General features: G+C 46.6%; 1 protein-coding gene across 3 annotated transcripts in view; it reads left to right on the top strand.

The window, feature by feature from the left end:
• SPECC1L (sperm antigen with calponin homology and coiled-coil domains 1 like) overlaps nucleotides 1-26,293 on the top strand; it is a 112,531-nt gene that overhangs the window by 60,583 nt on the left and 25,655 nt on the right. For all 3 annotated transcript variants that reach the window (XR_004316732.1, XM_032471985.1, XM_032471984.1), the window contains 3 exons: nucleotides 10,266-10,349; nucleotides 12,165-12,321; nucleotides 14,820-14,922. Coding sequence is in view for 2 of the 3 variants with exons in the window: in XM_032471985.1 (XP_032327876.1) it covers nucleotides 10,266-10,349; nucleotides 12,165-12,321; nucleotides 14,820-14,922 (344 nt within the window). In the remaining variant the exon portion in view is untranslated. The remainder of the gene's footprint in view (nucleotides 1-10,265; nucleotides 10,350-12,164; nucleotides 12,322-14,819; nucleotides 14,923-26,293) is intronic.

Here is a 26,293-nt window from a genome sequence, read left to right as displayed (position 1 = left end):
GACCCAGCCCCTGCACACGCTCCTGGTGTGGGAGTCGGGCTCTGGGGCTGAGACCACAGGTTTCGGTTTTGACAGGTGTGGAGAGGAATCAGCAGACTTGGGGGAAGTGTTCCCTTAAGGAAGCTTGAGGGCTGGCTTCGTGGGCCTCAGGGAGCGCCAGGCGGGAGAGATTCAGTTGACAGTGGACCTGGCCCCCCACCGCGAGCCCGGGACGTGGAGAAGCTGGTTGTGCACCCTGGGGGGACAGCGGACCCCAGGATGGTGGTGCTGCCACCGGCCCTGCACAGACCTGCCTCCACCCTGCTTCAGCCGCTGGGTCACTCGTCAGCCGTGACCTGAGGTCTCTTCTCCCCTCAGCGGGTCCTCTTGCTGAGGAAACAGCGTGGACGGTTTACATCTTTACCATGTTCCCCCGCCGCCCTGGGGAATCCACCGGGATTTGTATGTGTGTGGGGAGGTCGTCGGCCTTCGCGTATGGACTGTCGGCCTCTCTGATGCTGTTCTTTGTCTGACTCGGGGATGATCGTGAGCACCTGGCTCAGGGCTCCCACGCTCCCCAGGCTCTCACACCCGCCGCGGGCTCGCACCCTCACTGGCTACCATGGCCGCTGTCGTCGAGGTTGTGGGTGGCGTGGTGCCCCAGCTGCCCACCTCCCAGGCCCTGCTGAGCCCTCCCTCCTCCGGGTGCTCTTTTTGGTCCTTCACACCCACTCTTGCTTTTCCTCCTCCGTCTCCTGTGAGTGGTGGAGTGTCCATGGGCCTCTCTTGTCTGTCTGCGCTCACTCTCTCTTCATCCTGTTTTGGGGCTGTGGTTACTGCCCCTCAGTTGATGTCTGCATCCTGTTCCTCTGGACTTGACACTGTGTATCCAGTTCCTTTGTGACAGCTCCAGTTCGATACTGGAGACCCTCAGACTGAGTTTGTCCGGGACAGGATTCTCTCATTTCCCAGGCTCCATCTACCTGTAGCCTGTCTTCCCTGCCTCAGTTAATGACAGTTTCATCCTCCAGAAACTTTGGAGGCTCCTTCCTCCCTTCTTTATCTCAGACCCCATTCCTGGGACCTGTTCAGCTCTTTAGGAAACCCTGCTGGCTCTGCTTTCAAGTCCACCCAGAACCAGGGCCTTGCCCTCCCTCTCCTACCACCTCCTGGGTCTGAGCCACCACCGCTCCCACCTGGATTCTGGCCGAAGGTTTCTAATGCCCCTTGCAGTCTACCCTTGACCCTCCAGGCAGCCTGGTCTTAAAGGACGTAAGGTGGAACTGTCGTCCCACTCCCAGCCCTTGGCCGGCTCCCTCTTTCCAGGTTCTGCTGGCTTTCTCTTAGTGGCCTCCAGACCCTCCAGCCTGGCTTCATCCCTTTTTTCTCTTGGTCACTCTGCCTGGCCATTCAGTCTTCCTTGCTGTCCCCTGGGCAGCCAGGCACACTCCTGACCTGGGACCTCGAGCTGACTCTTCTCTGCTGCCACACTCGCCTGGGTGTCTCGCCCGCCTTCAGGGCTGCTCAGATCTCACATTCGTGAGGCCGTGAGGCCCTGAGGCTGTGCTGAAAGTGGTGAGCCGCACGCTCTCCTCCACACCTTTTCCCTCATCTCTCTCCCCTTAACTTTTTTTTAACCTTAGCACTTACCTTCTGGCCACACGGTGTGGCGCACTTACCTTAGCTTACTGCCTGCCCCCCAGGTGGGGAGCTCGCGAGGTCGGGGACTCATGTCTGCTTTGTTCCAAGGCCCCCGCATCACCTGGAGTCGTGGGGGCTCCTGATGACAAACCATGAGAACGCGAGGCCGTGTGAAGGCTGGTCTCAGTCTCCCCTTCCTGCTGTCACAACTCTTAATCAGATTTAGTCGGAGCTGCAAAAACAAGAGAGAGGGAAACACACTTAGGTGAATTTTATCTGAGAATTGTTGAGAGTGTGATCTTTTATCTTAAACCATCACTAGGGAAGGAAACACTTAGAAAACTGAGAACAACCAAATGATTCTTGGTCATAAAAAGCCACAGTGGTTATCCAAACTGTGATTAATAGAGTAGGAGTCTGAGCTCTGAGTTAACTGTTTTTCTTTCTTAATTGTCTCATTTGTCTTGGCATAAATCAAAAAACACCATCTGTCATTTTCAGTTTGAAAGTTTCAGTGGCTTCGTTACTGAACAATTGAAAGGTGCCGCTGCTTGTTCTACTGTACTTAAATTAGAGAATTTGTTGTATTTTCCAGTTAAATATTTTATAGAAGTTCTGTTTTTTTGGTTCTGTTTTTCATCATGCTTGTAGATCACTTGCAGGAAAGTGTTTTAGACTAGAGATCTGTTATATAAATGGGCTAATCCGTTGTTGGTGTTGGCAGTCTGTGTCGTGACAGGTGCTATGCTACTTCACTGAATCTCTGTAGAGAGATGTGAGCCTGTGTTTGCAGCCCGAGCAGTGGAGGGTGGGTCTGCTGCCGGGGATGTGGGTACCAATAGTTGGGAGGGTCTGCACGGCCCCCGCCTGCATTGTGATCTTAAAGGTCCGGGGTTAAGCAGAGACCTCAGCCAGACGGTGCTGATGGTTGGGGAGCCGGGGTTGCCCAGCATCCGTGTGACTTTGGGTGAGTCACACTAGTGTCATCAGTTGAGACGTACAGGTATCTGAGGAAGCTGATTAGTCCAAGTACAGTCACGTTCCTCAAAGAAATGCATGCTGTTATCATCTGTCTAATTGTATTACTTGAGAATAGACATGTGAAAAATTTTTAAGTTTCTTGAAAAAAATTGATTTATGGTAAAGGTATATTTAATAAATGTGATACAAAGTTAGGAGGTTTTACCAGAAAGCCAAATCTTTGTTAAAAGTTCTCTCTTTACTTTTAAGCTGGAAGGAAAAGAACTTTGTATTAAAAAGTCTCACAGCAATTTTTATTCTCCAAAGAGTAGATCTAAATCAGATTCTGATCCTGCCCTAGCTGGGAAATTCCAGGGAGAAATTCAGATAGAAATCCTACCCTTTTGTATTTACAGTTTAATAGATGTCCCTGCCCACCTTCCTTCGATTGCCTGTGGTTCCTGGTGTTTGTCTTGATAAACTAAACTGTCTGGCCTCCTTTGTTTTTCCCAACACATTATTATGAAAAATTTCAAGCATCAGAAAAATTGAAAGACGTTGTGTAGTGAATATCCACAGCCCTCTTCCTAGATTCACTGGCACTTTGCTGCAGTCACTTTATCATGTATTTGCCCATCCACCTACCCTTCCTTCAGTTCATCTTTTTTTTTTTAATGCACTTCAAGGTAAGTTGCATTAGTACCTTGTTGTGGTGAGTAGGCACTGCACTGTTTGTTTAAGGTGCTCTCTCTGTCTTTAAACTCTTTCTTTTGAGATAAGTTTAGGCTTAGAGAAGAGTTATAAAAATTTGAGAGAGAGTTCTCGTAAACTCTTCACCCAGCTTTCCTTACGTGAACACCTGTGTGACCATAGGCAGTGTGGTCAGAGTGTCAGGAACTGAACCAGGCTTTGGATCTCACCCCTTGTTCCACTGATGTCCCTTTCCTGTTCCAGAGCAAACTCAGAATCCCGGTTTGCGTTTAGTTTCTCACCTCCTCAGGTCTCGCCAGTCTGCAGCAGGTTGTCAGTTTGGGTGTGTCATGTTGAGGTTCTGTACTGTTGGGAAGGGTGCCCCTTCTTGGCGTGCCACCACATCAGGGGCACGTGTAACTGTAACGTGACCTTGATCGCTGGTTGCAGTGGTTGTCTGCTGGTAAGTAATAAATATCCTATTTCTGCTTAAACTTCCTCTTGCTGATTTTAGCGTCTGCTGTATATTTTGCCTGCAGCAGTTATTACCATGTTCTGGCGGTGATTTTCTGTTTCCTCATCTTCCTGTAAGGAATTATGTATATTACGTTATTATATTTATTGTTATATTTATAGTTATTTGTATTAGTATAGACCCGTGGGTATTTATTTTGTTCTGTGGGTTATAGTCCATTACTATTATTTATTCTGTTGCTCATATTATTTCAACTGTGGCCATTGGGAGCTCTTTCCTCTTTTCTCTACTCCCCTCGCCCCAAGTCCCACCCAAGCCCCAAAGCGCTTTCTCACTTTGCACACCTCAGATGACCCAGCCTTGGTTTTCCTGCACCAGCTGTGGAATTGAGGGCACTTAGAAAGTAAGATCTGGGTGCCAGTGATGCTCGCTGCCTGCAGTTCCCCTCTGGACGGAGCTAGGGAGTCTGTATGTAGGTGCACCAGCCCCTGCATACACACCTGTGACTGTTCTCTGTCTGTCTGTCTGTCTGTCTGTCAGAAATCGTGCGTTTATACTGATGCCTCTGACTCCAGGCTGCACCTGAGGGTGCATCTGGCTTTCTCCCTTTCCTCATTTGTGACTTCTTTCTCCTAAAAGTGAGAAACCTAGCTCTCGTTATCTGCAGCATATTTACTTAACTTGATGGCCCCTGGTACGCATGTCCAGTAGCCCCAGGACTGCTAAACCGTGCCCTGTGAGAAGCAAATTTACCAGAGCAGTGTTTGCAGACAGTTCTTTTTTTGTGTTTAGCCTGAGAGTATCCAGCCAAAGCACCTTTCTTCTCAAGGTTACTTAGGTCTGCTCCCTTTCTCTCGCCCTCTTGGGGTGGCTGTGTCATGCTCTTGTGGTACAGTTAGGTTAGTTTTGTTGCAGTGTGCATCTTATCCCCCCACCCCCTATACCGGCTGATAAAAAGAATTACATGCAGTAAAATCCATTCTCCGTTCTGTGCGTGGGAGGATGTTTGGCGGCATCCTTGGCCTCTGCCCACTAGATGGTAAGCCCCCTCCAGGGTTCCAGCCGCATCCAGCCCCCTAGTTGTAGCGGCCAGAAATGCCTCAGGACATTGGTATATTGGCCAAATTGCCTCAGTTGAGAACCAGAGATTTGGTTCTCACAGTTTTATTTGTCTAATGTCAGCAGAGAGATGGGAACTGTAAGTGAGACTCAAATAGGAAATTCTGGCTGTTGCATGTTGTCTGCTATTTCCACCAGAGGCTTTAACATATTAATTATAGTTATTTTATTAATTTTTTTAATTTTTAAAAATTAAAAAAAATATTGAAGTTATAATGTGTCAGTTTGTCAATGTGTCAGTTACAATGTGTCATTTTGGGGCGTTAAGCACAATGTCCCAGTCATGCATATATATATACGTATATTCATTTTCATATTCTTTTTTGTTAAAGGTTATTATAAGATATTGAATATAGTTCCCTGTGCTGTACACAGGAAATTTGTTTTTTATCTATTTTTATATAGTGGTTAACATTTGCAAATTTCAAACTCCCAAATTTATCCCTTCCCACCCCCTTTCCCCAGTAACTGTAACATTGTTGACTGTGTCTGCAAGTCTGTTTCTTTTGTAGATGAGTTCATTAGTGTCCTCTTTTTTTTTTCTCATTCTTTTTTTTAGATTCCATATATGAGTGATATCATATGGTGTTTTTCTTTCTTTCTGGCTGACTTTACTTAGAAATCATAGTTACTTTAAATGCCCCATCAGATAGTTCCAGCGTCTGTGCTGCATCTGAGTCTGGTTTATTGATTGCTTTGTGTCTTGATGTAGTGAGCTGGAGGTACTGGTTTTTTTCTTGTTTTTTTGTATATTTTATAATTCTTTGTTGGAAGTTGGACATCATGCGTAGAACAGTAGAGTGGTTTTATGCCTTGACATGGGCACCTCTTTCCTTCGGCTAAATGTGAGATGTTGAGCTAATCTACTCAGGAGCTGGGCTGAGTTTGTTTTGTTGTTGCTGTGATGTGCTCAGTGCACAGCAGGCTTACACTTGTGACATAAATACAGTGTGTTTAGAGTGGGGTGGAGGTTCCAGAGGAGTTTTCTCGTGTCTCCTCCAGTTTCAGCTTTAGGCTGTCCTGTGCCTTGCATCTCAAGGAGGGCATGCCTCATACTCTCTTAGCTGTTTCTGCTGAGATTTCCTATTTGTTCATTAGTTGAGAACATATTTTCCTTTATAATGTTGAGATATTTGTCGTAGCTGCTTTAGAATTCTTTTCTGCTAACCCTAATATATAAGTCATCTTCGGGTAAGGTTTCCATTTCTTTTGAGTGTGAGTCAATTCTTCCTTTTTATTTGTATGTCTTGTAATTTTAGATTGTATCCTGAGCTGTGTGAATTCTCAATTCTATCTTGTTCTTCCACAGAAGCTTAGTTTTTGTTAATAAGCAGTTAATTTGGCTCACTTCACACTCCAGTCTCTTTCCTTCAGTTGAAATAGCTGTTTGGTTATTTTTCCTTAATGCAGCTCCTTGGAATCTGAGTTCTTCTGGATTTCAGGGGCCAGTGAGATTTGGGCAGATTCATATACAGGATTCATGACTCCGTCCTTTCTAGGATTTCCCTCATCCCTTTGCTTTCCAGCAGCTTTGGTTGTCCCGAGTTACCTCCTCTGCTTCTTCAAGGCGGTAAGGCCATGGGTTGGCTACCAAACCCTAGCTGCCCTGCACAGCCTCCTCTGGGGCCTGCACTCGGCCCATAGCCATAAACCCGGGGAACTCACCCAGCGCTGTTTCCTTCTTCCAAGTGTAGGCGCCTTTCTTTTTCTTCCTTCTCTTGATTTCTCTTCAGTGCCTTTAAGTAGTTGATCTTCATATTTTCCCAAGATTTTATAGTTGTTTTCAGCAGGAACATTGGCCCATTTGGAGCTATTCCTCTGTGAACAGAAGTTGGCTATTTAGGCTCCTGTTTTTAAACCACTATTTTGCCTGTAAATTTGATTTGGGAAACAATAAAAGGACAAGTGCCCGTACCTGTTTATCTCTGTGATTTCTCCAGTGAGAGACAGAAGTGGCCGGCCTGGTGTGCTTGTGTTACCGTGGCCTGCCCGTCCAGAGCAAGCAGTATGCCTGTGTGGTTTCTCCCTTTCTCCGAGCCCTGGTCTCATCCCCCGGCCTGCACAGATGCTCTTAGCCTCACGCTCTCCTCTCACCCTCCTGGGTCTTCAGCTTGACCCTCTCTGCCAGCTCCCTCCCATCGTCTGAAAATGCCCCCCGCCGTCTCCCCTGTCTCCCCCGTGGAGAAGAAGTGTCTCCCCTCCTCCTGTGGCTCCTGCACCCTCTCTCCTGCCCTTCCCAGCTTGTCTCCCACTCGCTCCTCCACGGTCTCACCTCAGTTTTGTACCCACAGGGTATGAAGTTACTCAGACCAAGGTTACCAGGACTTGCGTGGCAGTGGTTCATTCTCATCTCATCAGCTGCATGTTGATTATTTCCAGAACTACACATATTCGCTCTGACTTCATATCTGCACTTCCTCTGTCTGCTCCGTCCACATCCTTCCCCAGGTACCTCATAGGGTTCTCACATTCCGTGTGTCCTCACCTCTTCCTCCCATAGTGCTCTTCCCTTTGTCACCTCTGCACATGGAGCTGCCCTCCTCTTCCTCCACATCCAGGTGCTGCCTCATTGAGGAACCCTCCGGTCTGCGTTCCTCTCGCATCTCCTCTGCTACCACCCCAGTCCAGACCACCCTTCTCTCTGCTCTGTAGTTGAACCCCTCACCCTGCCTGCACTGTTACCCTCCCACCCCCGGCAGCCGGACGGATGTCCATCTAAGGAAGCCTTCCTTGGTTCCGCGTTGCCAGCAGGTGGAGTCCACAGCCTCAAGCCCGGCCTGGGCCTCCTAGCCGCCCCTCTGTGTGCAGCACTGCGGCCCTCCATCTCTTTTGGTGTCTGCTGAGCACCCCGCTGGGAACGCACTCTCCTTTGCCTGTAGGAAACCTATTAATTATCCTGCTAGTCGTAACCGAGATGCTGTTTCCCGAGGAGGCCTTTCTGGCCCTCCACTCCAGAGCAGGTCATGTCCCCGCTGTGTTCCCTGAGCCCCTGGTACCGGTCTGTCCTGCTTCCCTCACTCGCGGTGATGTTTTGAATGTCTGGCTTCCGCTCCAGACTCCAACTTCCACGAGGGCAAGTTCCTGCCTCTTTTTCCCTTTCTCTGACCCTTGCATCACACCCAGTGCCTGGCAAGTAGCAGACACCCAGGAGGTTTTTGTTTCATGAATGAATTACAGACAAAAACTGCGCCCTAAGGCAGCAGAGCAGACAATCACTGCAACGTCTAATCTCCTCCTTGCCATGCTCAGCTGTCATATTGACTTGTTTCCCGAAAAGGGACACAGCGGTTGGATGTAAGGATGTGGTCCGGCCGCCGTGCGGTGGAGTGGGCGCCTGCCCCTGCTCCCCAGGTGCCTGAGCCGCAGCAGGCTGCGCTGTGCCCGCAGAGACTCGCCCAGCAATTCTGCCATGAAGAGCCGTGGGGGCTTTCCGGGCCTTTCTGTACGTCTTCAGAAAGGAGCTAGTGGCCTGTGCCAGGGACTGTCCACAGATTGAGATGGACTTGGACCCTTGGACATGCAGTGAGAGCAAGGCTGGCCTGGGCTGGGCAGAGACTCGCAGTCGCGTTGTAAACATGCTTCATCGTCGCGTGCCCGCAGGGTCGGGGGAGATGCAGTGGCTGCCGCCCTCGCGCCCCCCCCCCCGCCCGCTGCTTGCCTCGGCCTTCACACTCCTTGTCCCAGTCCTCTGTCTTGTAACCTTTCTTCCCGCTTTCTCTGCTTGCTGTGTTCCTTGAGAGATGAAGGTTTTTGGGAAATGACTGGTTTCATAACCGTGAAGTGGGCGTTTTGATTAAATTTTAAAAGGTGGTATCTGTTTCCTACTATTTCCATGTTCCATGAACTTGGCTTTGTCTGTCAGACTTTGTGCACAGGGCGCTCCTCCTGGGAGGGTGCTCGCCGGCCACGGCAGGGTCCAGGATTCTGACCGCAGCTCGCTGGTAGGCTCTGCCCCGAGGTGGTGGTTATTCAGGACAAGGGAGGTGCAGCAGCTCTGGGCTGCGAGAGTCCTGTCTTCGTTCAGAAGTAAGCTCATCCTTCCACTGCCTTCCCTGCCAAAGTGCTATGTGCTCCTCATGCCTGGAAAGTAAATTTTGGAATGACGGGTGTGCTATCCTTGAAAGGTGCCGTCGCGTGACGTCACTTTTGACATCGTGATATTTTGAGAGGGAGTATTTTTTAAATTGCCACTTCTTGAAAAGAAGTGCTGACAGGCTGTTTGATGGTTGTAGGTCAGGCTTGCCTCTCCCTGTCGGTGTGTGTTTGTGGTGGGGACGGTCTCGGACAGCGAGCCTTGTGGTCCCCAGGAAGTGTGACGCCGTCACACACTGCGAACACCTGGCAGGCGGGACTTGTCTGCCCATCCTGGCACATGTCGTCCTGGCCTGACGGCAGCCTCGCTGGGGTTGGAGCCTGAGGTGGGGGTGCTGGTCTGTGTTCGGGGCTCCCACTGTGGGGAGCAGGTGCTGAGGACACGATGTTGGAGGGAGGATGCAAGGCTGCTGAGGGTGGCCGGGCAGAGGGCGATGGAGGAGGCGGGGGCAGCCGGCCAGTGTTCATGGCACTGCAGGGTCTCCCAAGATGGCTTGTGTTTGGGAGCAAGGAGGAGCTCTGCAGGTGGGGCCACATGCTTAGTGGCAGTGGCGGCGTCTGCCTGTCCTTCCTGAAGGTTCAGAAACGATGGCCACTTCCACGTTGCCCTCAGACCGGAGCCCACTCGCCTGGGAGCAACCTGTCTCCTGCTGCCCTCTGTTCTCTGCAGGCCCCTTGTTTAGCTGCACGGGGGTTTACTGTCCCTAAATTGAATGTCCTTGTACCTCTGATCACTGCCAGGCTCAGACGCTGCTCCCACCCCTCTCCCCCGGCAGCCAGGCCTGCATCTGACAGCTCATGTCCTTATGCGGCGAAGGCTCCCCGCTGCCTGAGGGGAGGTGATGGCTGCCCTCTCTGGTCTGACGGCGCTCGTCGTCCTGCTATTCCGGCATCCCCCCTACTTGTCTGGTTGTGTGCGCGTAACTTCCCCACTAGCTCCAGGCGTACAGGCGCGAGGCTTTTATTTAGTTTGTGCTTTTAGACCCAGGTACAGGTATAGCAGGGGATCTTTGAGTTTGGGTTGAATTGCATCAGAGGTAAGTAGCAGTTGGTTGTTTAGAAGTGTTCAGCTGTGTTGAATGTCTCATCTCTAGAAGTGAAAACTGAATGGACGCTTTCCCGTGTTCCTTGTCTGCGGAGCTGTTCTGTGTACGGACTCCCTGGGGAACCGTGTAGCTCCCAGGCCCCCAGGCTGGGAGTGAGGGGGGAGCCTCAAGGACGAGGGGCGTGAAACTCACCGCCCTGCTGCCCTTGCTCCTTCAGGTTCTGGGGTGGGGCTCTTTACTGTGAATCTTTCCACTCTGTGCAGAGCATCTACTCAGAACGTCTTCAACCAGCCGACCTGCTTCTCTGCCCAGAGTACCTGCCATGGAAAGTGCCAAGACCATCTCAGGTAACACCTTTTACCTGGAATTTCCTTTAAAAAGAAGTTTTGGTAATGGTACTGAGTACTTTCTCTTTAGACTTATTTAGCATCACTTGCCTCTTTTGTTCTTGAGTTGATTGTTTTTTACTCTGAATTTCCCCATGGTATCTTCCAGATTCTATAGAAATCACATTTCATGGCCTTGATTTTAAAAATAAAAAACAAGAACTAGGTAATTCCATTCACTTAACAAGTGTCCATTAAGTGCCTAGAGTGGGTTAGAAGGTGTGCTGAAAATACAGCTTCATACAGAGTTGATTTGGTTCTGAAAGGTTAGAGTATTTATCCCAAGATGTGTCATGATGGGTTTTGAAGAGTTGCTTCAGAGCAAACCAAAAATTCTCTGGAAGCCAGATTTTTTCAGTGTGACAAAGCCCTCCGACAATGGTAGGTTTGACTGGCCTCCTTTGTTGGCCTCCCAGAGCTAACACTGGTTTATTAGTTCATGTTAACGTCCTCCTTTCTTTCTCCTTAGACACTGGACCAGGAGAGGAGAGACTCCTACAGCTCTGCCTCACGTGGTTGACGCCCCGCTTGTACAGGATTTAGTTAGTGCAGTTGTTATACTTCTTAGCTGGGTCTTTAAACCAGTGGGAAGTCCAGCCAAAATTACAGCCCAAAGCCTAGATCCAGAGCCTCTTCCTCTAACAGAGTTCTTCCAATTCTTTCTCAGTCTGTTTCCTCTGTTTTATTTAAAATTATGAAAGGTGTTCTCATTTAGTTTCCTAGCACACCACTTAAAAGGAACTGCTGATTCAAGGCATGCAGAGATCTTACATGGACAGAAAAAACCAGAATAATTACAAAATTATGTCAGAAATATGGGAGTGCATCATTCTAGTAAGATCATGCAGTTGGAGAAAGCGTCTGTCTCCTGGATCTTTAAAGACATCACTTAACTGTTACAGAGTAGTAAGTAGTCTGCCTGTGGCTATCCTGAAATGATCAAGAGAATTTTAGCATTAAAGGGTCAGTTCCAGGCATCAGGGAAGATTACTGGTCTGTGACATTGAGTGTGTTCCCACCCGCCCAGGGTGATACAGATCACAGTCCCCGAGGTGAGAGAAAACTTGTCTGAGGTCAGGAACTTGGTTTCACATCTCATGTCTCACCGGGCTCGGCTCAGCACCCTGAGGACCTGCTCATCCTCAGCGCATCAGGCTAGAAGCCACTACATTATTGACGGCTGAAGTGTCTGCTTCTACCTCACAGTTACCAGGACTTTGTGTAATTCCAGCCAGGTGCAGTGTCTTACTCCGCCGGACTTTGAACGTTGGACCCCCCTGGTGGTTCTTATCTCTCAGTAGTTGACTTGACGTGATACCTTTTGCTTTTCTGTCTCTTTGATTCATGTTTTTGAAAACGTGGCTTAACCCGGAATTAAGCAGAGCCCTGTAATGCAGTGTCCCTTTCCTCTCTGTCCCTTCGGCAGTGCTGTGGCCAGGTTCGGAGGGGCTGTGCTGGTTTTAGTCGAGCCTGCGTAGCTGCAGGTGTTGCTCTCCTTGCCCTTTGTTTGGGTCGTGTTTGTGGGTGCTCACGTGCGCCCCTAGGGCACCGGGAGTGTGTAGAGTGGATCAGACGCACTGCCTGCCCTCAGGGCGCGCAGGCTTCCCCGTTCCAACGGCTGTACCTTTTCTACAGCGCTTTTAACAAAGAAAATAAGAAATCCTTAATGTTAGTTTTTCCTCCTGTATGTAATTTCTCCACTGAAGAAGGTGTCTCAAGAACTCAATTTAAAACGTTTTTGCTATAAAATGCGTAATGACCATTTGTCGCCATCAGTGTCTCGACGAAGCAGCGAAGAGATGAAACGAGACATGTCTGCGGCCGAGGGCGCGTCACCGGCCTCGCTCATGGCCATGGGAGCCACATCACCACAGCTGTCCCTCTCCTCCTCCCCCACGGCCTCCGTGACCCCCACTGCCCGGAGCCGCATAAGGTAGGGAGCAGTTAGTGCTGGTGCTCCCCGCGTGGCTCCCGGCCTCCGACACAGGTGGTCAGCTTGTGAAGTGATGGCATTTGAGCACTGGTCCGTTTCTTCCTTTGTGTGTTATTAGATGTTTTCTGATCTGGTCTTCTGTGCCCAGTACTGGGAAACATGACGCAGAAGTGAAACAGTGAAACAAAGTACAGGAGGGAGTTATTTCCCCCAGGCAGTGGGTGGTTTTGTTTTTGTTTCTTTGTGGGTTTGTTTGGTTTTGGTTTTCTGCATTAGGGAACAGCTGAGTACAAAAGGAAGTGTAGTGACCCTGGAATCCTGGGTGTGGGTGGCATGCAGGGGACGGGGCCTCGTTGGTGGCGGGTGGGGAGGGAGGGGTGTTTTTGCCAAGGTCAGTGTCTCCAGTGACTGTTCAGAGGATTCAGGGAAGGGTAAAGGAACAGGTTTCAGAACCTTGCTGTATACTGACTCTCAGGTCTGAGGATAAAGTAGAAGATTTGGTCTCTCAAGCTCAGATTATCTATACTTTTAAAGCCCTGCCTTGAGGGGACCGACCTCTTAGGAGAGTGGCCCACAGGCCATGCCTGTCCGGCTGGGGCGCACAGTGAGGAGCCTGACGCGGGCCCGGTCCTGCCCTAGCTCGTCCATGAGTCCGAGGCCACAGGCTGCCCGCGGGAAGGGTCCCCTCTCTTCCCAGCCCCCCACTTGGAAGCTGTGACCCTCAGCAAGGCATCTGCTGGCCTCAGCCTCCTCGTCCCACGGTGAAGACCGCAGGACCCCCTTCAGCTCCAGGGGCCCTCTTCTCGGCCTGTTGTGTCTGTAGGGTTTACTCTTCCCTGCTGCTGTTGAAGCTGCATTTATAACAAAACGGCCCCTGTGTAAACCAGATAAAACCTTTCACGGTGACTAGTAGTTCCTTGTGCTTTGAGCTTGATGGAGTGGGTTATTTTTGGCTTGCCCTTTTGCTTTCATTCACACATCTTACCTTTATCTTCATTCTCATTTCCTGTGTTCAGTAGTGTTATTGTTATAACAAACTTCCTCGAACCCTTTAAACCAAAGCAGGAATCTGGCGGGCTGGCACACAGACATAAAAGTGTGTTTCTTCAAGGCAGTTGAGATTTTTTCGTATTTTACTTTTGGTTCTGAGATAGGTGAAAATTGGTGCTATTTCAGTGCAACTCTCCAGTGGAAAAGCTTCAGTTCTGCACATGTGCTCTCTGCCTCCCTGATGTACTGGGCGGGGAAGACAGACGGGATGGGCGCGCGAGGAGCCCAAGGCCTCTTGTGACGTCATGGCCTCCAGGGCAGTGGGTGGGCGGCTCAGCTGGCGGCCCAGGGGCCGCAGTCTCCACTTGCCTTGTAAAACGGTCACTAAAAATTAGACCACGCTTTTAAGAGTGTACTACTGGTTGAGGGGCAAGTCATTTGACAGAGTGCTCTCTCCAGGCGCTCCTCGGGGTTCTGGTCTCCTGGTAGTTGCTGGGAGGAAGCACTTGGTCCGCCTCCCCTGCTCCATCACCAGGTGGTCAACAGAACCTAGTGTGATTCAGTGTCTGGTCTGGGGCAGGATTTTTATTTTGCCTACAAGGCAGTTGACTGCCCTGGAGTACCCTACCTATGATTCTAAGACATGAGTTATGCAGAGCCATCGATTCGCCCACCCCCACCCCGAGCCTCTGCAGTCTGTCCATCCCATAGTAAACTCTGAGCTGCTCAAGGGCAGGGGCCCTGTGTTGCTGACCGCCTGTTACCAGCACGTGCATGGGGCCTAGCCCAGTGGTGCTTCATGAGGAGGTATTGAGCGAATGAGTGAGTGGGTTTACAGAAAAATTCCATTTTCTAGGCAAGGTAAAATGCTAATTACTTAGAGTCAATAAAGAGTGTACAGGTCAGCAGTAACACATTTGAGACAAATCTTATGGGTGTTTTAAATGTTTATTACCGTCTTTCTGTCATATCTGCTTCCCGCAGTTATAAGTACTTTGAAGCAGGAACTAAGCCTTATAGCTCTTTACCTTACATAACTTTGTCCTTTGTATTTACAGTTAGTGATTTTTTAAAAAGATGAAATGATTAAGGACATAAAAGTTGGAAGCAAAAATGAGTAAAATAAAACTAAACATACAGACCGTGAAAGGATAAGGTGTGATGAAAGCCCGAGTCGAAGTGTCAGGACGCTCCCCTGAGCATCCTAGGGTGCGCCCCGTTAACTGTGAGCACAGTCTATAGCGAATCTTTGCCAGTTCTGTGTGGACGGCGAGTAGAGGCCCCCTGCAGAGGGCAGAGCCCCCGACAGTGCTGGGGCTGTGGGCCCGTAGAAATTGACAGGTGAAGTCAAACGGAGGAAGACCCATCCTGCTGGGAGATGCCTCCATGTGTGCGTTTGTCCTGTTCAGCTGCAAACCCACACAGGCCTCTTCTGTTTGCTAGATTTCTGGCTTATAAGGGTGCTCAAAGAGAAAACTTTCAACTTGGGTTCTTATTTCACTTATCAGGGAAGAAAGGAAGGACCCTCTCTCAGCATTGGCAAGAGAATATGGAGGATCCAAGAGGAACGCCTTGCTGAAGTGGTGCCAGAAGAAGACCGAAGGCTATCAGGTACCCACGTGCGCAGCGGCCGTGTTAGGTGCTGGGTGTCGGGCTCACTGTGCGTCTCCCACACCGGACTCAGTCTGCCATGGACTGGGAGCATGTCCTGGGCTGGACACATGTCCCTCCCTTCCCTCAGTTGCTCGGTCAGCTGTCATAGGCCCTCCTGAGTCCTGGTGAAGTGCTTTTATTGAGGCCTCGTCTGGTCTCAGAGTGAAAGTGCATTCATTTTACTTAAATTAGTATTTTAGTTATTAAGTTTAGAGCTTTCTTCTGGCTGCTTTTTTTCATGGCATTTTCCCTTGCCTGTGCTGTCGTCCTTGTGCGTCTGGACTGGTCACAGCCTGCCCTTGCTTCAGTCTGTCAGTCTCGCTCTCTCCTCCTCTCTCTTTCATTATTTTATTCAGGTTTTATTTTAAGTGATGTTGAGTAAATACGGCATTTGGAGAGGCAGTTCTAATTCTCTGCAAGATGGAAAGCTCTAAAGTGTAGCCATTAGGCAGCTAGAAGCTCAGCTTAGGCTCTTGGTGTCCGCACATGCGATCCCGTCACCCGGCTGGCAGCCAGAGGTCTGCATGGCTGCTTCACCTTTGGTGTGGCCGCCCAAGAAGAAATTAGAATTCTGTATCCCTGGCTCCATGACATCGGCCCTCACCTCACTGAAATGATGTGGAGGGACTAGCTATAACGTTTCCCCCACAATCTTCGTGTAAAAGAGATAACAAAGTAGTGGAGGAAGAAATTAAGAACAATTGCTGTAAACAAGTCCCCTTTGGAAAGTTTGCAGGTAGCCTCAGGCAGTGACCCTCAGCTCATGTAGTGCATCGCAGTGGACTTTGAATTCTCAGAAAGTCACCATGCTCAGTGAGGATGTGCTTGTGTGTCCACATCTCCAGCTTCCGTTAGATGAAAAGCAGTGCTGGGAGGGTGTGGAGAGGTTGGACCCTTGTGTCCTGTCAGTGGGAACGGGGCGTGGTGCAGTTAAACATGGCACTAATGTGTGATCCAGAAAGCCTGCTTATTATTTGTCTGTACGCAGAATAATTGAGCATGTGGTCCTGATCAGATATTTGTACTTCCGTGTCCATAGGAGCACTATTCACAGTAGCCAGAAGGTGGAAGCCACCCCAGTGTCCATTGACAGATGACTGGATAAACAAAATGTGGCGACACACACGGTGGGATATTATTCAGCCTTTAAAAGGAAAGAAATTCTAACACATCCCACAGTGTGGATGAATCTTAAAGACATTATGCTGACTGAAGTACAGATATTAACACAGAAGAACACGTTACATGATTCCACTTACATGAAATCCTTAGAGTAGTCAGATGCGTAGCGACTGGAAGGAGACGAGGTTGCCAGGGGCTGGGGGCTAATGGGGAGTATTGTTCAAAGAGTACAGAGTTTCAGTCATGCAAGCTGAAGAAAGTTCCAGAAATGGATGCTGGTGGCGGTTGCACAACAGTGTGAATATACTTACTGCCACTGAACTGTACACGTATAAAATAATCGCCTAGCGGGGGAAAAAAAGTAAATGATGGGATACAACTGAGAGAAATCAGCACAGGCACACAAGCCTCGAACTCCATGCTGAGTGTGTAAGTGCACTGTGTGTGCTGTGTATATGTGTGTGCTGTGTGCTGTGTGCTGACGAGACCTGTGAGGCAGCTGTGGGGCACTCACTATCCAGCACCAGCAAGATACACGTTCTTCTCAGGTGCACGCAGAACCTTCAGGAGAGGCTGTATGTTGAGTAATAAAACAGATCTCAGTACATTTCAAAAGATTGCAGTTACACACGGTATCATTTCATTGGAATACAATTAGAAATTAATAACAGAAGGAAAAATTCACAACAAAACTGAGGGAGGCATTGAAAAGCAGCTCTCAGGGAAGTTTATAGCTATAAACACCTACCTTTCAAAAGAAGAGTATCTTAAATCAGTGAGCTAACCTACCTGAAGAAAGGAGAAAAAGAAGAGTGAATGAGGCCTAAAGCAGCCACAGGAAGGAGTAATAAAGATTAGGGCAGAAACAAAGGGAATAGAAAAATCAGAGAAGATCAGCGAAACCCAAAGTTGGTTCTTTGAAAAGATCGGTAGATTTACAAACCTGTAGCTAGACTAACAAAGAGAAAAAGAGGAGACTAAAGTTGGTAGAAGCAGGAATAAAAGTGGGAACACGACTAATGGCCTTTCAGAAATGAAGAGGATCCAAAGGGGACCTGTGAACATACCCCAGCGGGTGTGTGACCCACGTGAAGTGGACAGGCTCCTCACAGTCACAGACTATCCAGACTGACTCAGGAAGAAATAAAATTGGAATAGACCTATAGCAGCTAAAGAAACGGAATTGGTGATCAAAAAACTCTCAACAAAGAAAAGCCAGCCCAGGGCCGGGTGGCCTCACTGGTGAATTCTACCAAACGTGTAAGAGAAGAGTTGACAGCAGTCTTTCTCAGACTCTTCCAAAAATAGGAGAGAGAACACTTCCTGACTCATCCTGTGAGGCCAGTATTACCCTGATAACAAAGCCAGAAAAAGATCACAAGTAAAGAAAACTGCAGGCCAGTGTTCCTTACACAAAAGTCCTCAATAAAATACCAAAAAAAAGAATCCAGCAGCAGATAAAGGGAATTCTACAGCGTGACCAAGTGGGATTTATCTCAGGAATGCAAAGTTGGTTTAATGAATGAAAATTAATCCATGTCATGGAATAAAGAGAAAAACCAGAAACTCATCTCAGTGGGTACAGAAAAAGTCTTTGACAGAATTCGAAACCCATTCATGAAAAGACTCACCATAGTAAGAATGAAAGGGAACTTTCTCTGCCTGTTTTTGTGTGGAAAGCCCACAGCTAACACTGTATTTAGTGGTAGAAGACCAAAGGCTTTACCCCCAGATCAGGAACAGGGAGGCTGTCCACTCTCACCACTTGCATTCAGCATTTTGCTGGAAGTTCTCGCTAGGGCAGTTAGATGAGAAAAGGAAATAAAAGACATTGAAAAGGAAGAAGTAGAACTATCTCTGCAGATGTCATGACTACTGTCTAGAAAGCCTGCAAGAACTCACATAAAAACTTATGGAGCTAATAAACAAATCCAGCAAAATTGCAGGATATGAAGTCAATATAAAAATCACTTGCATCTCTATGTACTGGCAAAGAAAAAACTCTGAAAATGAACTTAACACTTCCATTTATAAAGCATCAAAATGATTAGAATACTTAGAAATAAATTTAACCAAGGAGGCACAAGGCTTATACACTGAAAACTGCAAAACACTATGGGAAAAAATTATAATCTTAAGTAAGTGGAAAGACCCTTTGTTCATAGATTGGACGTTTTGACACATGCTACAACATGGATGAGTCTTGAAAATATGCTACGTGAGAGAAGCCAGACATCAAAGTCCAGATACTCTCAGCTCTGCTGAGTGTGGGGACATCAGTGCTGGTGGCTCCAGGTTTGGTCCAGGACTGAAATCTCAAGATACATCAGGATTGCACAACCCCTGAATTTTTTTCCTTTTATCATGTTTTATTGGGGTGTACTTTACATAAGGTACAGTCCACCTTTTTAAAAATGCACATTGGAGTGTATTCACAGAGTGTTGCAGCCATCACCACAGTCCATTTTAGAATATTTTCACTAACCCTGTACCGTTAGCAGCCCCTCCCCGTTTGCTCCGGGCAGCCCTGCCCTCCCCGCTATCTCCCGTGCGCTCCTGCTCCAGACCCTTCACACGGCGGTCCCTCAGTGCAGTTCTCCAGCCTCACGTCTTCACGGTCCCTCCATATTGTGGCCTGTTCTCCAACCCTCACGCCTCCTGATGACTGCACAGTAGTCCACGGTGTGGCTATACCACATCTTGCTATCCCTTCACCTGCAGAGGGGCATTTGGTTGGTGAGGCTGTCACGTGTGGTGCCACCGTGCGCACTGCGAAGGTTTCCTCATCCTCCGTCCATCTCCTGCTTGGCTGCCATGGTGATTTGAAATTGTGACCTGGTTGCTTCTCTTTAAGCTGCTTCTCCTTGCCCAAAGCCAAGACCCTTGGTGTGGAGAGCAGACCCCCACGGCTGATCTGGCCCCTGTGTGGTCCTGTTGGTTCCTCCGTAGTCTCACCTTGACCCCAGTGCCCCCATCCTCTCACTCCACCCCTTCCACCTGGGGAGTGTCTGCTCCTTCAACTTTGAAGTCAGCATCTGTGCAAAATTGCTCTTGTTCTGCACTGCCGCTCAAGGGTTCGTCCCTAACATGTGCCCCTCCTCCTAGCCCTCCCTTGACCTGAGCCCAGTCCAGGGCAGAGAGTGTTCTGTATTTCAGGGCATATTCTTTGGGGGTCTTTGTAATTCATTTCCCTGTGTTGCAGAACCCCACAGAGTATATCCCAAGGGTACTGAAGTTGTCAATTTGCCGTGTCTTCCTTTCTGGACTGTGAGCTCCTTAGAAGGGCCTGTCTTTGCCTCAGTGGCCAGCAGGAGGCCCTGCACATGGCAGGGCTGAGTGACTGGACCCATATATTGAATGTCATGGGATATATTGGACGTTCATTTTTAGAACAGTGGTTCTCAAGGTTGCATGTAAAGCCTGTAAAGATAGTGGGAAAAGTGCAGATTCCTGAGAACCACTTTTCAAGATTTGTCATCGGAGAGGATGCAGTGAGACTCTGGAACCTGCATTTTCACAAGCACTGCAGTCGATCCATAGGCCACATGAGAATCACACAGGAGTAGTGATTAAGAGCTTGAACTTAGTGTTAGGTAAGCTTTGACTGTCAGCTCTGCCTCTCACTGTGTGACCTTCTGCAAATTACTTAGCCTCTCTGAGCCTCAGTTTCCTTCTCTGTAAAATAGAGGCTTAACTGAGGTAGTCATGCACATTTTCTAGCATAGACTACATGTTTAATAGACTTTAGAAGTATTATTTTTCTATGTTATTGGGTGTCATCTTGTAACATAAGCTTTAAATTTTCCAAGACCACTACTTAAACTGAGTAATTTTAGATAGAAAGTACCTACCCCTTGATTATGGAACTTTGCTGTGTATTGAATTGATTAAAAAGTTAAGTAACTAAGTTGATTGAGATAATTCAAGCATTAAATCAGTGCTTTAACTAATGTCTCTTGGCTCCTTTCCACTTAAATTTTCTGATTCTGTGATTTTAATGTCCATTGTGTTAGGCTGAAAAAAAAAACACAAATCAATTCTTTAAGAACCTCAATTAATGATTGTGAGTGTTTTTTTTTTTTCTTCTTTCACTTACTGGGTACCTAAAATGCAAGAGGAACTATAACGCAAACCAGAATGGCTAACCCATCGTAAAGAAAACCTTTCTGTGCTCTGGACAGCCTTGTGCTTCAGGCCCATTTTCCTCTTCCTTACTTCCTATGGGCACTTCTGTAATGATGGCTACGTATGGCTTCTTTGTTTGTCTGGCTTTTGTTTCCTGTAAGACAGATATCTGTTTTGCTGTTTAAAAGTAGATAGGATGCTGGTTCTTTTATTTCAAAGGTCTGTGAGTTAAAATTGGACATAATTTTATATGCATAATCTTTTTAAGCTCCAAGATATATCTGATAGAACTCTTAATTTGTCAAGAGCCACGTAAGAAGTGCCAGAGCCCTTTCCTTATCTCACTGTAAATAGGGGTGAGCTTACCCATCCTTCGAAGCCAGCAGCGTGGGACCAGTCCTTGGGTCTCTGACTTCCCACAGTCAGCAGGAAGCGCAGGCTGTGACACGAGGCCAGCTCACTGGAGCAGGGCTGTTACGTGACACTCAGCACATTCTGCCCTCTCCGGCCCCGAGTGCATCGTCGGTGCCGGGGCCGCGCGTGCTTTCTGTCGTCGGAGCTGTCTGATCCCGGAGATAGATTCCCCAGTACTCATATCGTCTTCCCCTAACTCTCTTAAGAGTCATCCTAAAATAATTGTGCTAATCACTGTAATTGCGTTAGCCATCCATTACAAAGCAAACCCTTGTGCACTGGCCTTTTATCTAACAGATACATTTTTCTCTTTTAAACTGTGCCCTGCCACCAATTGTTCACTGAAGTTTTAGAATACTGGAATATTACTGTTGATAGGGCCTTGAGCATCCGAGTTCTGTCAGGTTTAAAATGTGGCTCTGACCCCACTCCCCGCCCCCTGGATGGATGACTGCCCTACGGCTGTGGCATGAGTCTGTGGCATTACAGACAACCTTCAGGACTATCGCTTTAAGGATTGAGTCCTCTTTTTTTCCTTAAATCAGTGCCTCAGCTTGTATACAGTTGTATTTTTAAGTTAGTTTAAATATGCAATTAACAAATAATTCTTAAGTCCTCAGAGAGAGAAGTGATGATCTGCTGCTTTATTCCATCTCCTCCGTAATTTCTGCTTCCCAGAGGCGACTTCTCCGGCTCCTCTAGCCGTTTCTTTCAGGGATGACAGGACAAGATGGATAGTAAGAGAGTAGCCAGATAATAAGGAAGAATAACTCATACTTTCAGCGCGATTCTCTTTGGTTCTAAATTGTGTGTTTAACAGCTTCTGCTGTACCATTGTTCCCCAATTCTGGGAAAGCCTGATTGAATACAATCAAGGAGCCTCTAAAGGTTAATTTAAGAGCGCTTTACTTTGAAATCTCATTGTTTTCTGATAAAATGCCAAGCCCAGAAATGGATTAGTTAATCCAAAGGGTAATGAAATCACTTAATCTAGTACAAGATAGTTTTAATAAATGGGCAAAAGCTTTTAGTACTGCCCAAGGTAATTTAATCTCAAATAAACATTAAGAATGTACAGTTTTTTTGAGGGATTTTCTCATCAGAGTTTACACTGAAGAAGACAAGACTGTACATTTCTTAGTGGAGGTTAGTGGGATCAGAAGATCTGATGGACTTGAATGGTATAAAAGTGATGTTTTTATGTACTGGGCTTTACTTGAGAAGGAGTCACCCTGAGTGGAACCCCTGTTCACGCTCCCTTTTTCAGCCCTTGGATCGTTTGCCAGTTTCAGACGCAGGGCAGAGACCAGACAGAGCAGTGGTCTAGAGCTTGTTTCAGAGTCACTGAGGAGAAAGACTTAAAATCTGAGTTCAGAACTACTATGGCAGCTGAGATTTGAGGGTCCTAAATCCCAGGGCAAAGACAGTCTCAGAGTAGTGAACGCAGCATTTGACTTAGGTGTTGCCCTCAAGGTGCTTGTCCCATGCGAGGATGCATGGAGGTGGACGTGGAGAGACTCAGCGGAAAGCTGCTTCCTAAAGGATAAAAGCAAGCACAGTGTTTGTTCTACCAGCACCAGGGGGGCCAAAAGCAGGGGTTCAAGGCCAGCCAAGGAAGAATGACCCTGGCAGGCACCCTGGGAGTTCAGTAGGGACCATAAAAACACTGTACCTTACAGACAAAGGTTGGCTGGAAGAGGCCAGCTGAAATCCAGCTTCAGAACTTGCACAGGCTGCATGGAGGTGACCAGCTGCTGGAAGACACTAGAACCCTCCCTGCAGGGAGATGACACCGTCAGCCCCTTACCCTCGGTTCCTGTGTCCGCATTCCGCCTGAAGCACCAGGCCTGCCAGTCACCATGATCAAATGACTGAAAATGGAGAAATGATGAGGAATAGGAACAAGCTTCAGGTGCTCCAGGTGCTGGAACTCTTAGATAGGCCTTTAAAATAACTGATTCATGTGTTCAAGACAGTAGATGAAGAGAAAGACTGTTTTCTCAGAGAACTGGAATCTATGAAATAGAGTCGAATGGAAATTTTAGAACTAAAAAATACAATAGCTGAAGTTAGGAACTTTAGGTTTAACAGCATGCTACAGTAAAGATTTGTGAATTCTAGGATTGATCAGTTAAAAATACCCACAATGAAGCACCAAGAGGTGAAAGTTGAAAACTTTGTAAGAGGGTGTAACAGGCATGGATCACAGGAGAAGGTTTATCCCATGTAATTGCAGCCCTAGGCGAGAGGGAAGGACGGGAGGGGCATAGTAAAACTGCCAAAATGAAAGCCAACAAGAAAAATCATAAAAAAGAGAAAAAGATACCAGCTGCAGAGGAGTAATGATGAGACCGGCAGCTTCCAGCAGATCAGGAAGAACAGTTTATCACGAGCAGCCCCCCTTGGAAAGAAGAAAAGGGTGTTCTGTGAGCAGCGGGGATAGAGAGCTGTCGGGGCATTTGGGTAAATATGAGTGTGTACTGACTGTGCAGCGTAGCAGAGATGTTTTGTGTAAAGATATATTAGCTTTAAGGTACAGGACTGAATGGTTCAGAAGGTTTGTGGGGCAGTAAATGTAATTAGCATGTTGTAAGGTCCTGGTATGGTCCAGAAAGTTACAAAGTTCTTAATTTTTGACAGATATTAATGAGCTAAGGGTCACATACCATAAATCTCTAGTGCTGCACTGTCTGATACGGTGGCCACTGGCTGCATGTGATTGCTGAGCAGTTGAAATGTGGCCGGTCCAAATTGAGATGTGCTAGGATTGTAAAATACACACCAGATTTTGAAAACTTAGTATAGGGAAAAAAGAATGTAAAATACCCTATTTTAAAATATTGATACATATTAAAATGACCATATTTAATAGATTAAAGAAAATTTTAATGTTTTATATCTTTTTACTTTTTAATGTGGCTGCTAGAAAATTTTAAATTATGTGTTTAACAGCTAAAATAATAATAAAAAAATGGAAAATTAAAACACTGGTAGAGTGGGAAATGGAGTAATAATAAATACTTGATTAATCCAAAAGAAGACAGGAAAGGAGAGAGAAGGAACAAAGGACTAAGGGTACAGAAGTAAATTTAAACCCAAGTATATTATAGTTGCATTATATATACATGGACTGAATGTTGTAGTTAAAGATTTTCAGATTATAAACAACAAACCAAATGCAATTTTGCATACAAGAGCCACACTTTAAATGGAAAGACTGAAGATGAAAGAATGGGAAAAGGTGTACTCTGTAAACACTGATCAAAATGTGGGAGAGCTGTACTAATGTCAGACAGAGCATGTGTCACAGGTGGCATGTCGTTGTGATAAAACAGCAACAGCAGCACCCGCGGCAGTCGAAGCGGTCCTGGGGAACGAGCTGGGAGCCTTACATGGCCCAGTGAGAAGACTTCACCGCCACTTACAGTACATCCTAAATGCATTCGTGCCTCATAACAGCTCCAAAGAACATAAAGCAAAAACTGACAGAACTAAAAGGAGAAATAGACCCTTGGTCATATTTGGAGATTTTTAACACACCTCTCCCAGTAACTAGTAGAAGCAGCCAACAATTTTAGTAGAGCCATAGGAGATTTGAGTAGCACTATTAACCAGTTTGTCCTGACTGACAGCTGTAAGATGCTACACCAGCCAACTGCAGACTACCCGTTCCTCCCACCCAGCCACAGAATGTTGATCAAAACTGGCCATACACTGAGCCTTATATAACAGGTCTCAAAAAATCTCAAAGAATCAAGATCCTTCACAGTAAGTTCTTAAAATGAAAGGGTAAATATGATCAATAGGTGCAGGAAAAGCATTTGATAAAATTCAACAACTCTTTTACAGTTTAATTAGGGAAAAAAGAGAAGAAATTTCTAAAAAACTAGGAGCAGAAGCAACTTTCCTTACTCTGATAAAAGGTTTCTAGAAGAAGTCCATAGTAGAGAAGAATCAATCTTAACGTTGGTGACATCAAGCACATTCTTCCAGAGATGAGAGTGACACCACTGCTGTCACCACTTCTCTCCATCCTTGTTTTGAACGTCCTGGCTGGGGCAGCAAGTCAGAAAGAAATGGAACGTGTAATGATTGTAAAGAAAGATATTAAACTGTTTACTCACAGACATGAAAAATCCTAACAAAGCTGCAGATAAAACATTAGAATTAATAACAATTTAAAATTTTTTAAGATTCCATTTTCATTAGCATTTTAAAAATCAAGTCTAATGAAAGATGTATAGAACAGAAAAATGTAACATTGTAAGAAATTAAAGAAGACGTAAGTAAATGGCATGATGTGCTAAATTCATCGATTGGAAGAGCAGAGACTATCTGTAAATAATCCCAATCAGAATATCAACAGGGTTTTTTTTTTTTTTTAATGCAAATTGGCAAGCTGATTAAACATTTCTATGGAAATCCACTTGAACGGATAGCCTGGGCAGTCTTGGAAAGCAAAGTAAGAAGTCTACCCAGTAAGAAGACTACACGGGCACTTCATTTTAAAAGGATACCCAATGGCCAATAAATGGATGAAAAAGTGCTCAACATCATTAATCATCAGGGAAACACGCATTAAAACCACAGTGAGGTACTACTACTGTAGATTAGACACAAAATGCCTAATTTAAAAAACTGGTAACACCTAGTGTCATAAAGGAAGTAGAACATGATCATGTAGACCTTGCTGATGGGATTGGAAGATGTTCTAGCTCTTGTAAGACTGTGGAAGTATCTGCTGAAGCTGAATATTCCCATGTTATGCAGGCAAGCAGTTTCACTCCCAGGTGTGTGCTCAACAGAAGTGCGCATGTGTGTTCACCAAAAGATGTGTGTGGGGTTGTTCACAGTCTTGGTAAGAGTCAAGGCTGGGAGCAACCAGATACTCATCAAGAGGTGAATGCATAAGTAACTTGTGGTGCAGAGTGCTATATGGTATGGAAACAAAAAAGAACATGCTGTTTGTTGTAACATGGGTGAATCTCACACATGGTGAGCAAAAGCAGCCAGGTATAAAGGAGTACACACTGTGTGACAATATAATTAAAGATCCTAAAGTGGCAGGGTTCATCTAATATATGTCAGTCTAATGGTTACCTTTAGGGAGGTCACAGGAGGCTTTCTGGGTTGTAAGTACTCGGTAGCTAGAACTTAAGAAAAATGGGAAAAATAGGAATTCCATCATATTTTCAATGCAGACAATTTTGCTGTCTGCAACTAAGGACAGTTTAAATTTTTCCTTTACAATCTAGATGCCTGATATTCCTTTTGCTTTCCTTATTGTATTGGCTAGAAACCACAGTACAATATTGAATAGAAATGATCAGAATATCCCTGTCTTCACCTGGTCTTAGAGCAGGGGTCAGCAGAGTTTTTTCTTGAAAGGCCAAACAGTAAATATTTTAAACTTCATGGGTCATAGGCCTCTGTTGCTACTATTCAGCTCAGCCATTGTATCTTAAAATTACTCATAGATAATACGTAAATTAATAGGTGTGGCTGTATTTCAGTCAAAATAGGCAAGAGGGCCATAGTTTGCTGACACCTGTCTTAGGGGAAAAGCATTCAGTTTTTACCATTAAGCATAATTTTAGCTGTAGGTTACATTGATGCACTTAATAAAAGAGAAAGTTCCCTTCTATTCCTAGATTGCTGAGAGTTTTTT

The sequence above is a fragment of the Camelus ferus genome, chromosome 32, assembly GCF_009834535.1.
Source record: "Camelus ferus isolate YT-003-E chromosome 32, BCGSAC_Cfer_1.0, whole genome shotgun sequence".
NCBI lineage: Eukaryota > Metazoa > Chordata > Mammalia > Artiodactyla > Camelidae > Camelus > Camelus ferus.
The sequence above is the reverse complement of the archived record's forward strand: the minus strand, read 5'-3'. Positions and strand labels throughout refer to the sequence as shown.